Raw genomic sequence first — 15,299 nt, 5'->3', positions numbered from 1 at the left:
CATTAACAAAACACTGCAAATAAATATTTGGTCAGTTATATGAAAAGGAAGACCCACAAAAATTGAAAATACTGTATTTATCTTTAGATGCTAGAAACCATCATGAGCTTTATGAGTACTTCCAGCTAACAATAGGCTCAGGAATCTTTAATTCCCCAAATATGCGTTTACATACTTTTTCATCCTTTCATCTTTAATCCTTATTGAGTCTCTGTATGTAAAGACACCAAGGTATTCACAGGAAATGGACAAATGTTGTTATAAATATTACTCTTCTTTCTTATCTAAGAATAAATCTACTAAAGATTTCTGAAATTATTTCCAAAATTCAAGTTATTTAGTCACTTGGTTCAAACTATATTTTGCCTTCAAAACCATATCATTTGAATCATCTCACCATTTCTTTTCCCCCTACTAATTTCTATTTTTATAATTTACAGTTACAGGGTAATTGGAGAAGAAATTTATTAGTTTACTGTTAAAAGCTGTACATAAGCTAAAGTGATGGGCATTTGTAAGCATTCCATTAACTATATGAAAAACTAATCCAGTACACGTTAAAAATGGGGAAAAAAATTCACCTTGTTCTTTCTCTAAAAGGTGGAGCTGTTAGGTTTTTACTACCTGACAAGTCACTCCTGACAGTGTGACCTCACTTATTCTCCAACTGTGCAACCAAAAGTACAAGAGGTTCCCCTTTCCCTTCCTCACTAAGCTACAGAACTCTAGAACAAGTAGCAGCTCAACTCTGCTCAATCAAGAGCCAGGTCAATTGTTTGATCTGTAGTACACTAAGCAAAGGCTGTAGAAGGCCTACTGAAGCAAGTTTATTTCTAACACTTTCATCCCAGCTAACAACAACAAAAAAATGTTCTCACTTGGGAGGATGTCAAACTAGAAATATTTTTCCCCTCCTTATAGAATTATTTCTAGTGGTTAGTATGATTTTGGCAAAATAAGAGAACTTGATCATATAAGCTCCACAGGAATAGGGAATTTTGTGTTAGGCGCTGCTGTAGCTCCACAGCACCTGGCATATGGTAGTATGTACATTTATGGAACTAATCTTTAACATACCACTTCCTTTCACGGGACACTTTGTGTGAAGAAAAAAAAAACCAATACAGGGGCACAATCTTTACAGTCAATTTTTATAGCCTCTCTGAGCTTGTTTCCAAAACTAAGACCTCAGGAAAGCAACTCTCCCTTAGGGATATTTAGATCTATAATTCAAGTAACTTAATGTAAAACAGACAAATGATGAGTCACATATGCCATCTACTGGTAAGAGAAAACAAAACTCACATTTGTGGATTAAAATAACATTTTAATGTTTAAAGGAACTTAAACTGCTTAAAGCCAATTTTCAATGGGTTTTAGTTAGTAAATATTTGTATCAGATATAGAGAATGTACAGGACTTCAAAGTTTAAATTAGAGTGCTATGTTCTATAATCCAGATGACAATCCAAGATACAACTACACCAAATAGCTTTAATCAGTTTCATGGAACCAAATATACTACTAAATCCTTCAAAATTTCTCACATATGAATGCCACTTATCACAAAGACAAAAGCTAAAACAATGAGTATGTTTCATCCATTCGAAGTCAATGCCACTGGTGAACGAACATATTATGGCCAGCTTTACTGACAGTTTCAACAGTATTGCCACTTTTATACCAGAACAGTATGGCTAACCTCAGTGAAACATATGGACTATATTAGGAAGATGCTGTGTTCGTTAACATCTGTCTTCTGGAAATCTTATATATCACCATGAATGAGGAAAAGTGAAGAAAACTTAGAACTAGTACTAAATTTTCCCTAAGTGTATCTCACTTAAACAAAAATAGATTAAAAGGGCTGTACACATTTTTCAAAGTGAGCACAAGATACTCTCTCAGAAAAATGAACCTCCTACTGTCAGCCACTCCCGTAAGTCAAAGTTTCTACTCTCCACCATAAAGAGAATATCTGATACATTATAGAGCAAGGGTTAGGACTGGAGGCAGGGGTGGATGAAAAGTCTGTTGGCTCCACATCTCTACCCCAAATCCAAAGTTTAAGACTGAAAATATTCAAACCTAGTTCAACACCTGCAAGTACTGAATATAAACAGAAAAGAGCAAATACGGTTAGAGAAGCATGCTCCTCATTCAGCATCCCACCCCACAAGCCCTTCCCCTCTGAACAGAGAAAAGCTGAGAAGATGTGTGGGGAAACAACAGCACCTGGTTTGTGTCCCCAGTTCCTAACAAATCTGCATCCTTCTCAGGTGTCCCCACTATTGGATAACAGGGTCTCCTCAAACACTCACATGCACATTTATTTGCAGAGTTGTGCCAGACATCCAATGGATTTCTTTGTTTGTGCCGAAATGCCTCTTCAACTCTAGTTTCTGTCTTCCGAGCTCCAGTGCCATGAGGATTTATTTGTTCTGCTGTTACCGATAAGCCTGCAGGCAGAAGATAAGCAACACCCATTTAAATATTCCTAGCTACATAAACCAACAAGGTTAAAAAAAAAAAAAAAGTTTGAAATATAGAACTAAGTTTTAGTCATTAATTATACCTGGACAGTTTGTAATTTGGATGAAAAAAGCATCGTTTGTTTTAAGATGGAAAAGAAACTAGATATAAAATCATAACAAAATAACCTAGCAGGCCATGCTTAACACATAATCCTTAAAGGAACCCTATGTTTACTCGGTTTAATTTGCAAAGGCACACATTCTTATGACTGTAGGACAACGATAATATATGGTCTAAAAGTCATTATTTCTGCCATCTTAGAATGTAGTAAGTGTCTGTTGGTCCATTAAACCCCATTCACATGAATGGGTTAGCTGGTGTTAGCTGCCTGTCACACCACACTGCAGTAAGTTTGGTTTTCCGATATTATCTTCCCAAGAGTAACCACTCCATCTCAATTTCCTTCACTAGACTTGTTTCTTCTAGGTGGTCCTGAAATGTTGACGTTTCCTAGGGTTGTCTCTGGAATCCCTTTTCTTCTCACTCTGATCTATACCTTCTACCATAAAGTATCATTCATGCCTTCAGCTTCTACTACCACTACATAATAATTCCCAAATCCATGTTTACCCCAAGCATGTCTTGAGTTTCTGACCCATATATCCAACTGCCTCTTTGATATCTCCAACTAGATATCCTAAAGATAGGTCGAATTAAAGATAACTAGTTTATCTTTCTTCACAAAAAAACCTGTCCATCCCTATCTCTATGGAGTTATTCCCTATTTCTATTGGTAGTATTAGCATCTACTAAGTCATTAAACCTGTAATATGGCAGCCAATTTTGACTTTTCCTTCCCTAACAATGCCCTCTTTGATAATTAAAACTCTGGACAGCTCCAACAGTTTTTTTCCTCCAAAAGCTTTACTGAGGTACAATTTACATAACATAAAAATCACTCATTTTAAGCATGCAATTAAATGATTTTAGTAAACTTACAGAGCTATGCAATCACCATAACTATTCCATGCCACCACTAATCTACCCTTTGTCTCCACAGACCTGTCTTTTGTGAATGTTCCACATAAATGGAATCACACACAGGTGGTCTTTTGTGACTAGATTCTTTCCCTTAGGATAATGTTTCTGAAGTTCATCTATGTTGTACCATGTATCAGTACTTGGTTCTTTTCTGTGGCTGAGCAGTATCCGTATACCATTTGCTTACCCATTCACCAGCTGATGGGACATTTGCGTTCTTTCCAGTTTTTAGCTGTTATGAATAGTCTTTATATGGGCATGTGTTTTCATTTCTCTGGGGTGTTTCCTAGGAGTAGAATCACTGAGTCGTATGGTAAATGTTATGCTTAATTTTTTAGAAACTGCCCAACTGTTTTCCAAACTGGCTCCAACAGTTTTTTTAAATTGTCTCTCATCTTCCTATCCTGCCACATTGAGACCTTGCTATTTTCCTGCTGCCATAGCAATGTACCAATTCACTCCACAGCTTAAAATACTTCAATGACACATATTATGGCAATGATTCTCAACTTTAGCATACAAAAAAACCACTTGAGTAGTTTGTTAAAGTGCAGATTTCTCAGCCTCACTCCTCTGGACAATCTAACTCACTAAGTCTAATAAGCTGATGTGGGTATTAGGCACATACATTTTGAAAGACACTGACCTACAGGATAAAGTCTAAGCTCCTTAGCATTGGCATTGATTCATTCAAATATTTATAGGACAGAGTTCCAGGGACTTCAGCAGGGCTGTGAACAAACTTACATTCCAACACTTACATTCCAAATAAGGAAGAGAGACCCCCCCCCAAAAAAAAAAAGACAAAATGCCACATGCTATGATATCCAGACCCTATATTATAAGATTTGGTGACCCGGGAGGGCCTAAGGAAGTAGAAAAAAAGCTTCTTAATTTCAATGTCCTGGACTCCGCTCATCTCTTGAGCTCTATTTCCCACCATTCTGTACAGCTTCAGCAATACCAAACCGTTTTCAGTTCTTCAAATACACCATGTTATTTCACATCTCTGTGCCTTTACACATGCTATTATCTGCTGTGCTTACAAATACCACCTCCTCCTCTGTCACTGCCTCCCTTTTTCTGCTCCACTAGAGACAACACCCCTATATTCATTCCCCAAACTCTGGACAAAATGCTGGGATCCTTAACAGGAGGTCTCTCCTCTGTGCTATAAACATGTTCCAATCGATTCATATACCTCAACTGTACTTGATTCGTTTCACATTTCTCTCTGTCTCCTACTAAAGTGTGAGTTCCTCAAGGACAGGATTATACATTGAATGAATAAACCACATTTGCTAATTCTTTATTTTTATATTAACAAAACTGCACATAACTATCAACAGGGAAAACAAAAACAGTATTTCTAAAAGCTTTTAAAAAGTAAGCCCTCTACAGATATGAAGGTCTATCTAAATCCTTTAAGAATAAAAATCAATAGGGTGCCTGGATGGCCCAGTCAGTTAAACATCTGACTTCAGCTCAGGCCATGATCTCACAGTTCCGTGAGTTCAAGTCCCACATCAGGTGAGCAAGAACCCAGCTCTGGGTGAGCTCGAGCCCCATTTCAGGTGAACATGAGCCCCACTTTGGGTAAAAACACGAGCCCCACTTCAGGTGACCCTGCTTCTCTCTCTCTCTCTCCGTCTCTCTCACTGAACAGAACTCTATTTCTGTAATTTGCATTGCTGCACTAAAACTTTCACAAAAAGTAAAAGTAAAATATCTTTAAGGGGCACCTGTGTGGCTCAGTCGGTTAAGTGTCTGACTTCAGCTCAGGTCATGATCTCACAGTTCAAGAGTTCAAGCCCCCCATCGAGCTCCATGCTGCAGGTGCCAAGTCTGTTTGGGATTCTCACTCTCTCCTCTCTCTCTGCCCTTCCCCCCACATGCACTTTCTCTCTCCCAAAATAAATAAACTTAAAAATATATGTATCTTTGAGAATTTAAATGACACATGTTAATATCAGAAATTATATACAGTCTGTGCCTCAGGATGCATTATTTTCATTCTGCCAGCAACGCTGAAGAGACACCACCCGGTAACATTCAATGACTCTTGGTCTTCAGTAGCCAAGGTCATTTCTAGAACTTACCTCTTTTTATTCTTGCTTCCTTTATTTCTTCACAGAGTTTATTAAATTCTGGATCCAATTCAGCTGCAATGATGGCATGTGCAGTGTCCTTCAGGGTACAAGCCCTGTGTCTAATGATTTTATCTGTTAAAAAAAGTTGGTATACATTTATTATACATATGAATGAAATAACATTAACAAAGGGCATTTAAAAAAGAGAAACAAAATACAAACACTTAAATAAAATTGTAAAAAGCATTTCTGGGTGAGAAACAAGTTCATTTAAATGATGAGTAAAAAATAAATATAATAAGCCACTGAGTCACATTCAAAATTTTCTGAGAACTGTATTTTCAGAACTTCAAAGTACAGGTAACCCTTGTACAACACAGGGGGCTAGGGTGCCAACTCCCCCACACAGTCGAAAATCCATGTGTAACTTTGGATTCCCCAAAAAACTTGCTAGTGATAGCCTAATGCTGACCAGAAGTCTTACATGTAACATAAACAGTCCACTAACACATATTTTGTACGTTGTATATATCATACACTGTAGTCTTACAATAAAGTAAGCTAGAGAAAAGGAAATGTGAAGAAAATCGTAAGAGAAAACACACTTATAGTACTATCCTGCATTTACTAAAAAACATCCATGGTAAGTGGACCCAGGCAGTTCAAACCTATGTTGTTCAGGGTCAACTGAACTAATAAGCCTATTTAACAAATCATTATCTCAAAGATACAAAGCTTTACTTTATATTTTAAAAAACAAACATATATGATTTTCAATAAAAACTTTAAGAGATTTGGAGGATATTCACCATTATGTCCAGCACCAAAGTTGCCATAAATGGATACTGAGAATTCAGAAAATCTTAATTTTCTCCATTTAGTGAAAACTGGTAAAAACTGTGAAGAATATAATATATCCTAAGTCAAGATGACCTATCAAAAAACTAACAGAACTAGAAAAATACAGCAAGACACGCTGAGCTAAAGAATGCAAAATGGTAAATAAATTGTAGGTAGATCTGGGCAAGAAATACATACATCCTTTTAGGTGAATTATACCTAACATTTGTACTAAGTCTCTGCTTTACCCGAACCCAGAAGCCAGTATTCATCAACAATTCAACCTAAAAAGTACGGTGTAGAGCTATGCAGCTCCAAGGTATTAAAAGTCAAGTAAGCATTATCGAGGCCACTTATTTTACAAAGTATCAAAAACTAAAGTATCAAAAACCCCAAGTCTCATAATAACATCTGCTTTTGCATCCCTAGTAATGGCAAAAAGTATAGACATTTTATGTATAATTTTTCTTGTTAGAAACTCCTAATAGTTCATTGTGGAAATCTTACAATGTGCAACACTAAAAGGCAACACTGGTATATTTCTTTCCAACACATTTTCTCTAAACATTCTTTTAATAAATGTTGTCAATTGTACCAGGAACTGAGCCAGGTGATGGCTAGATGGTAGTGAACAAGAGAGGTCTCCACTGTCAAGGAACTTTTTGGATGAGTATAGGAAAGAGGTATTAATCAAATAATCTCTCATACACACATATAAATAAATACTTCCCTCACCCCTTTCCTCACACCCCAAAACCCTGAATCATAGCTACAATGAAAACCCACATGGCATTTGGTGTGGATGCCAATTCGGATTGGACAAGTTAGAAAAGGCCTCTCTGAAGAAGCAGCATTTAAGTGAAGACTGAAAAGCCTGCACTGCAAGCCACTGAAAGAGTAGTGGGAAAACCAGTGCAGGCTCAGAAAACACCACGGGAGAAAGTTCTGGAGTAAAAAGATCTTGGAGATTTCAAAAAACTAAAAACTAGCCTCTGTGGTAAGAATACAATAAACAAGAGACAAATGGGAACCTGATTATATTTAAAGGATTCAGACTTTATCCTAAGAGCAACGAAAAAAACGTCAAAAAGATCAGAGCAGGGAAGTAACACGACTTAAGTGAACATCTTCTTAAGATCATCTCTAGCTATTACCTGGAAATTAGATTGAAGGGGTCAAGAATAAAATCAGGGAACATAATCAAGAAAGCTCTTTTTTTTTTTTTTTTTTTTTTTTTTTTTAGTGAGAGAGGACAGCAAATTGAACCAGGAAGCCGTGGTGGTGGTGGTGGAGAGGAGATTACAGAGATTACAGATTTGAGATATGTTCTCAATGACACCACTTGATGATGAAGTATGGGATAAGATAAGTATCAAAGATAATTCTCTTGGGGCGCCTGGGTGGCGCAGTCAGTTAAGCGTCCGACTTCAGCCAGGTCACGATCTCGCGGTCCGGGAGTTCGAGCCCCGCGTCGGGCTCTGGGCTGATGGCTTGGAGCCTGGAGCCTGTTTCCGATTCTGTGTCTCCCTCTCTCTCTGCCCCTCGCCCGTTCATGCTCTGTCTCTCTCTGTCCCAAAAATAAATAAACGTTGAAAAGATAATTCTCTAGTTTCTTGCATGAAAAATGGGAAAATGAAAAGTAACACAAAGATGCAAAAACTAGAGAATAAATAAAAACAGAAGGAGGAAAAGAAGTTAGAAATCAGAGTTAAGTTTAAAGAGGTTTAGTCTGGATACACGTAAAAAATATCCAAAGGAGGTATCATGAATATATGGAGATAAATGAATATAGGTCTCACAAACTTATGACCCAAAAACCACAACAACTGTGTAATCTGAGTTTATTATTTCACATATTGTACTTCCCTAAATCTTTTTTTAAAAAACTAGATTATGGTATAGAAAAGATACATTAAAGTACACATATTTAAAGTATACATTTTGATCACACCAAAAAAATACCTAGAAATAAATTTTAACAAAGAAATGAAAGACCTATACTCTGAAAACTATAAAACAGTCAGAAAAGAAACTGAAGGTAATACAAACAAATGAAAAGATATCCAAGCTCATAAATCGAAATAATTAGTATTGTTAAAATGTCTATACTACCCAAAGCGATCTACAGATTCAACACAAAAAACCTATCCCTATCAAAATACCATTTTTCACAAGACTAGAACAAATAATACTAAAATGTGTATGGAACCACAAAAGACCCTAAAGAGCCGAAGCAATCTCTGAAAAAGGAAAACAAAGCTGGAGGTATCACAATTACAGATTTCAAGATACACTACAAAGCTGTAAGAATCAAAACAGTTTGGTACTAGCACAAAAACAGACAATACAACAGAATAAAAAGCCCAGAAGTAAATACATGCTTATATGGTAAATTAACCTATGACAAAAGAGGCAAGAATATACGTGAGGAAAAGACAGTCTCTTCAACAAATGGTGCTGGGAAAACTGGATAGTTATGTGCACAAGAATGAAACTGGTCCACTTTCTTACATCATACACAAAAATAAACTCAAAATGGATTAAAGACTTAAATGTGAGACCTGAAACCATAAAATTCCTAGAAGAGAACACAGAGAATTTCCCTGACATCAGCCACAGCAACATTTTTCTAGATATGTCTCCTCAGGCAAGGGTAACAAAAACAAATTTAAGCTATTGAGACTACACCAAAATAGATGGTTTATTTTTGACAGTTTATTCTTAATGTGATTTATGTGATTGTTAGTAAAGTTGCTGTTTATTTTCTACTTGTCCCATATGCTCTTTGTTCCCTTTTCCCTCTTTCTCTCACTTCATTTGGATGTGTACTCATTTACGATCCCATGTTATCTCCTTGTTGGTTTATTAGCTCTAATTATTTGCTGCACTACTGCTAGCCCTGTGTGAGCTTGAAGGAATATTCCCTTTCTCTGGTCCCAGGTCATTTCCTCAAATGTATACACCAATCAGCATTCAGCTGCCGACTGGAGGAGGCTCTTCTGATCTCCAGAGTGCTCTCTCTGGGCAGATTTCTTTCCTTCTACTCTGAGAACTCTCCTACTATGACCTCCTTATATTCCCAGCTCTGTCTCTGTCAGGTACACTTCCAGACTTTGCCTGGGCCCTTCCTTCCTGGACTACAGTCTGGAAACTCTCCAGGCAACTACAGTGCTCAACTTCTGGTTTCTCATCTTTCGGAGATCACTGCCCTTCATTTCTTGCTATCCAATGGCTTCAAACTTGTTTTTTCATACACTTTGTTCAGTTGTTTCATTGTTTCAGGTAGGAGAGTAATTCAATCCCTTTTACTCCACCACAGCCAAAATCAGAAGTCTCCTGATAACCGTCAAATATTCTTTGAGAACCAAACTATAAAAGCTGTGTAAAAATCCAAAGTAGCATGTGTTTTAATTTTTCAAAATTATTGTTCTACTGTTATAAGTTTTAAGTTGCGGGGTGCCTAGGTAGCTCAGTCAGTTAAGATTCCTACTCGTGAATTCTTCTCAGGTCATGTTCTCACAGTTCGTGAGTTCAAGCCCTGCGTTCAAGCACAGAGCCTGTTTGGGATCCTTCCTCTCCTGCTTCCCCCCACCCTCCTCAGCGCACACTCTCTCGCTAGCTCACTCCCTCTCAAAATGAACATTTTTTTAAAAAAGGAAGTTTTAAGCTGCTTCAAATTTTAGCTACTACACATAAAAACCTACAATAAATACCCTTAGAAGTAGCTATACCTTCAAGCCGATAACACAATGTTTGTGGTGCAGGGGATACCACAATTTTCTGCCACTGACTTTCTACCTCAGCTTGAAAACAGCTAAGAAAGAGGTAAGATTAAATATAAAGCCATGATCTACCTAGCATATTATCACTCTAAAATTAACTCAGTAACTTTCTTTTTGCCTTTTTAAATATATGCCTCCCACCCACATTCCATTCCATTCCCAATTAAATGGGAAATGAATGATGAAAAAAAAATTCCATAAAAATTTCCCACTGGTCTGAAGGACAAGGAATTTATTCTAAAGAGATCTGCATTTGATGAGGAAACAATATTTTTCATGTGCCTATCATAATTATTTTCTATCATAATTATTTTTAATCATTCTTGTCTTAGAGCTGTGTTTTTATTTATACACAGCAAAGAATCATAAGCTTACAGAATATTAAAACTAGAAGAGATGTCATGTCTTAGATCTTCATCTTTTTTGGAGATGTAGGGGGGTCATCTGAGATCCTTATAAGCATGTGATGAAAACGAAAAATTATACAGCTATACAATTTTGGATGTAGTTGTTCAGAGAGACTCTCATGGACATCATACCTAAAATCCTTGCTTTACAATTGTGCATGAATATAAGCTACATATTTGCCAATTCTTTTGTCTTGTACTTTATGATCTTAAGATTCTCAAAATCCAGGTAATAAAACTACACACATTCGCTTTAAAGACAGAACTCAATCCACTCAGTTATGCCATATAACATTTGTGACTTTGCATACAAATTACGTAATCTCTAAGCCCCAACCCCCTTATATCTATAAAGATATCACCACGTACATTTGCCTTCAATAAAAAATAATGGCTATAAGGACAAATTGATGAGTATGTAAAAAATCAACAAAATCACTAATTTTAAGAAAATGATAACTATTATCAATGTGTAAATGTTTCTTTTGTATTTTGGCAAACAGAAGTATATTAGCTAGGTTTTATTTTTTCAATAAAATTATTATGAAAGGTTAGTAAGGTTTTTAAGAAAAATTAACTTTTTTTAATCTTTATTATTTTTGAGAGAGTGAGAGAGAGACAGAGTGAGAGCAGGGGAGGAACAGAGAAAGAGGGAGACACAGAATCCGAAGCAGGCTCCAGGCTCCAAGCTGTCAGCACAGAGCCCGACACGGGGCTCGAACTCACAAACCGTGAGAGCACGACCTGAGCCGAAGTCGGACACTTAACTGACTGAGCCACCCAGGCACCCCAAGAAAAATTAATTTTTATGAGATGATTTTTTTCATCCCAAATTACTTCATAATTAAGAAATTTTATGTATTTATTGGCTTATATCTGCATTATGTTATCATGTCTCCATTTTATAATTTCTATCTAATCTGAAACTCCTTCAATTGGAGAACAATTAGTGAAATTTACTAACTGGCCACATTTGCTAAGAATATGCTCCATATAGGTGCCTACACAGATCCTGTTCCCTATCAGCTTGGAGTCTAAAACAAGGGATAGAGATATGTAAACAAGTAACTACTTCAGGTCATGGGAGTGGGGTAAAGGAATGGGTATTAAATGTCTCAGAAAAGTTACACAGTGCTATGATTCCAAGATGAAAGGATTACTTAATAATGGGAAGAACCAAAAACAAAATCTTCCACGAATGTAGCATTTAATATTCCTTGAAGGCTAAGTAGGATTTTAAAAGATATATGTAGTTTTAAAAACAATGTACTCTATATAACTGACACCTCAATGAAAATGGTTGAAGAATAAAAAAGTGTCGGGGCTCCTGGGTGGCTCAGTCGGTTGAGAGTCTGACTTTGGCTCAGGTCATGATCTCTCAGTTGACGAGTTTGAGCCCCGCGTCGGGCTCTGTGCTGACAGCTCAGAGCCTGGAGCCTGCTTCAGATTGTGTCTTCCTCGCTCTCTGCCCCTCCCCCACTCATGCTCTGTCTCTGTCTCAAAAATAAATAAACATTAAAAAAAAAAATGTTCACACTCCCAGCAGGGGCAATACATTTAACAAAGGTACCCTAGGTTCCAACAGTAAGACAAGAACCTACATTGAGATTGGGATCTATATTTCCTACAGGAGGATCTCCTAGGCTTCTCTCTCTTCTCATTCTATATACTAACTACATGATCTCATTCACTCCTACACACTGATGATTCCAGCCATGTTTCTTGCCCAAATGTCTCCCAACCTCTAGAACCATATATACAACTACTATTCTATAATGTCTGCATTTTACCTAGGTGCATCAAAGATTAACTCATACTAACACGTCCAAAATTAAAGTTAGCATACTGCCCATAAACCTGTTCCTCCATTGGTTTACTTCTCATATTCCTTAAATACTCAGATCAAAAACTCAGGAGTCATTTCGATTTCTGTCAGTCATATCTAATTTATCAATCACTAAGCCCTCTATGTTCAATCTCTGCTGCCACTGCAACTGAATTGTAATTGATCTTCTAACCATCATCTCTGCACTCCCTTGACCTTACCCCAAAACTGATACTGCCTTTAATACTATACTCTTAAATGCAAATCGAATTGTATCACCTTCTGTCTCAAAACTACCCAATGGCTCCTTATCATTTAGAAAAGAAACTCTGAAGTCCTTACACATGATCAAAAGAAGACGGAGAACTTCCTATGACATTTAGTTATCTGCAGGACACTCTCTACTCAGTAGAATTTAGGCAGCTTAGAGGCCAGAGCTGTATATTCTCAGTACTGACCACAGTTTATCCATAAGAGAATACTTCATGAATGGAGACTCGGCGAGGAGGAGAGTGGACTTCCCAACACTCCTCCACTCTAGGGACTCTATTCTCCAGCCACCTTCACTTTCTTTTTCTAACTTTGTATACTACTTCTCTCAGGCTGGAATGAATGCCCTACCCAATCTTACTCAACTCCATGTAGGGTCTTCTCCTCTGTGCTCCACTCACACTGTGCACATAGTTCTAATAGAAACCTTATAAAACTGCATTATAATCATCTGTGGTCACTTGAAGACAAGATCATAAAAATCATAAAATCATAATCACCACCTCTATACTATCTCTACACCTTAAAAATCTATTATAATTGTCATTTGTATTTGTCATTCCTATAATAGAGTAAGTTTCTAGATAGTAAGGACTGTGGCTTATTTATCTCTATATATATAACTTTTAGGGGCTGACCTGGGTTCCCCTCCACCACTCAAAGTTTGTATGTCAAAGCTCTAATCCCTAGTACCTTAGAATGTGACTGTATTTAAAGCAGACCCTTTAGGGGCATCTGGGTGGCTCAGTCGGTTAAGTGTGCTGATTTCTGCTCAGGTCATGATCTCACTGTTTGTGAGACTGAACCCCACTTCGGGCTCTGCACTGACAGGCCCTGTCCCACCTGTGCTCACTCACTCTCTCTCTCTCTCTCCCTCTCTCTCTTTCTCAAAATAAGTAAAAAAAAAAAAAAACTTAAAAAATAAAATAAAGTAGAACCTTTAAAGAGGTAATTAAGATAAAATAAGGTTGTATGGATACATTCTAATCTGATCTGTGTCCTTACAAGAAGGGGAAATTTGGACAAAGAGATACCAGGGGTGCACGCACACAGAGAAAAGACCACATTAGGACGCAGAAAGAAGGTAGCCATCTGCAAGCCAAAGAGAAAAGCGTCAAGAGAAACCAAACCTGCTAACACTTTCATTTTGGTCTTCTAGCTTCCAGAACTGTAAGAAAATTAATCTCTGTGTTTTAAGCCACTTTTAGTCTATAGCATTTTGTTATGGAAGCTCTAGCAAACTAAAACCATAACACAGAGCACAATGTATCTGCCACACAGTAATTATTCAACATTTATTATGTCTGAGTATCTCTACGGCAAGAGGCAAGGATTGTCACAGTCGTCTTTGTATTCTATGCACGCAGCTCAGTAACTAGTACATGGTACTCATAAATACTAATAAAGAATATGAATGAGTATGGCTAAAACAGAGCCCACAGAGGGATCCAAAAGCTGGAGTGAAGCTGTGAGCTTTTATTCCTAAGCAACTAGTACAAAATGGAAGATTTTGAGAAGATTCAAGACTAGGGCTGAAATTTCAGCAAAATTAGCTAAATGACAGAATGTATGTGAATGCAACTGAGGGCTAGAAAAGAGACACAGGACACAGAATGGGGAAGAGTTAAACATATGTATCACATATTTGTAAGATAATAATTAGGGTCAAATATCTGATAGTAGTTACATTTAGCACAAGTTGAAATTCTTTTGGCTAACATATTTAATTTCTGTCCACATCATCCTCAAGGGAGAGAATCTGGGTAAACACTTAGGCAACATGTATAGCCTTCAGAATACTGGCTTTTGTCTTCTTTGTATATGCTAGTTTTTTGTTTTCCCAAATGGCCAAGGGTTCTACAAAACAGAACACTGTAAGCTTTCAAATACTCATGGGAGCTTGTAAAAGTAATACAACATTCATGTAATTTCCACTTGCTACACAACAGACCCTGAGGTTGTTTTCCTAATACATAACAAGTGGTTCTGCTGCTAAGAAAAAACCAGGCCTCTTAACGTAAAGATATGAAATAACTTGAACAGAGCCAAAATGATGTTTTTGAATTATATCAGACTTTTTTGCATCTAAAACAGTGAAGAAACAAAGTTACAAGTGTACCATGTCAACTCTGTGAGATACAGCCATGTTGTTTGATTATACAACTGCATTGGATAGGAAAAGGTTATTATGCACCAGAAACCATTGCTTCTTTCTTAAAAGTAGTGTTATTTCAATGTGCTTGTAATTAAGTAACATGTGGGGGAAAATCTGGATTAAACTTCTAAACTGGCTTTTTCTAACCATTCAAATATTTATTTTTTACAATCAGTCCCTAAATTTTTTCTAAAATAGATTAAATTTTCAGTGTGGTTCAGGGAATATAATATGCAGCAATTGGTACCCACTAAGCACCTAATTATAAAAAATTAAAGCACAATTTCAATAATAATAATGATAATAATAAAAATACGACTACTAACTTCTATGGAACACTTACCATGTCTCTGGCACTATGCTAAGAGCTTAAGGTATTTAGGTTGAACCATATGAAAATCGTGGTTTTTAAGGT

At 36.9% G+C, this 15,299-nt stretch overlaps 1 protein-coding gene across 3 annotated transcripts in view; it reads right to left on the bottom strand.

Moving 5' to 3' along the window:
- The window catches only part of ATAD2B (ATPase family AAA domain containing 2B), a 166,189-nt gene that overhangs the window by 10,378 nt on the left and 140,512 nt on the right, over positions 1–15,299 (bottom strand). For all 3 annotated transcript variants that reach the window (XM_023252067.2, XM_023252068.2, XM_045054873.1), the window contains 2 exons: positions 5,615–5,737; positions 2,321–2,458 (listed from right to left, as the gene is read on the bottom strand). In XM_023252067.2, the coding sequence (XP_023107835.1) occupies positions 2,321–2,458; positions 5,615–5,737 (261 nt within the window). The remainder of the gene's footprint in view (positions 1–2,320; positions 2,459–5,614; positions 5,738–15,299) is intronic.

Source organism: Felis catus, chromosome A3, assembly GCF_018350175.1.
Source record: "Felis catus isolate Fca126 chromosome A3, F.catus_Fca126_mat1.0, whole genome shotgun sequence".
NCBI lineage: Eukaryota > Metazoa > Chordata > Mammalia > Carnivora > Felidae > Felis > Felis catus.
This window is presented reverse-complemented; position numbering and strand designations above follow the sequence as displayed.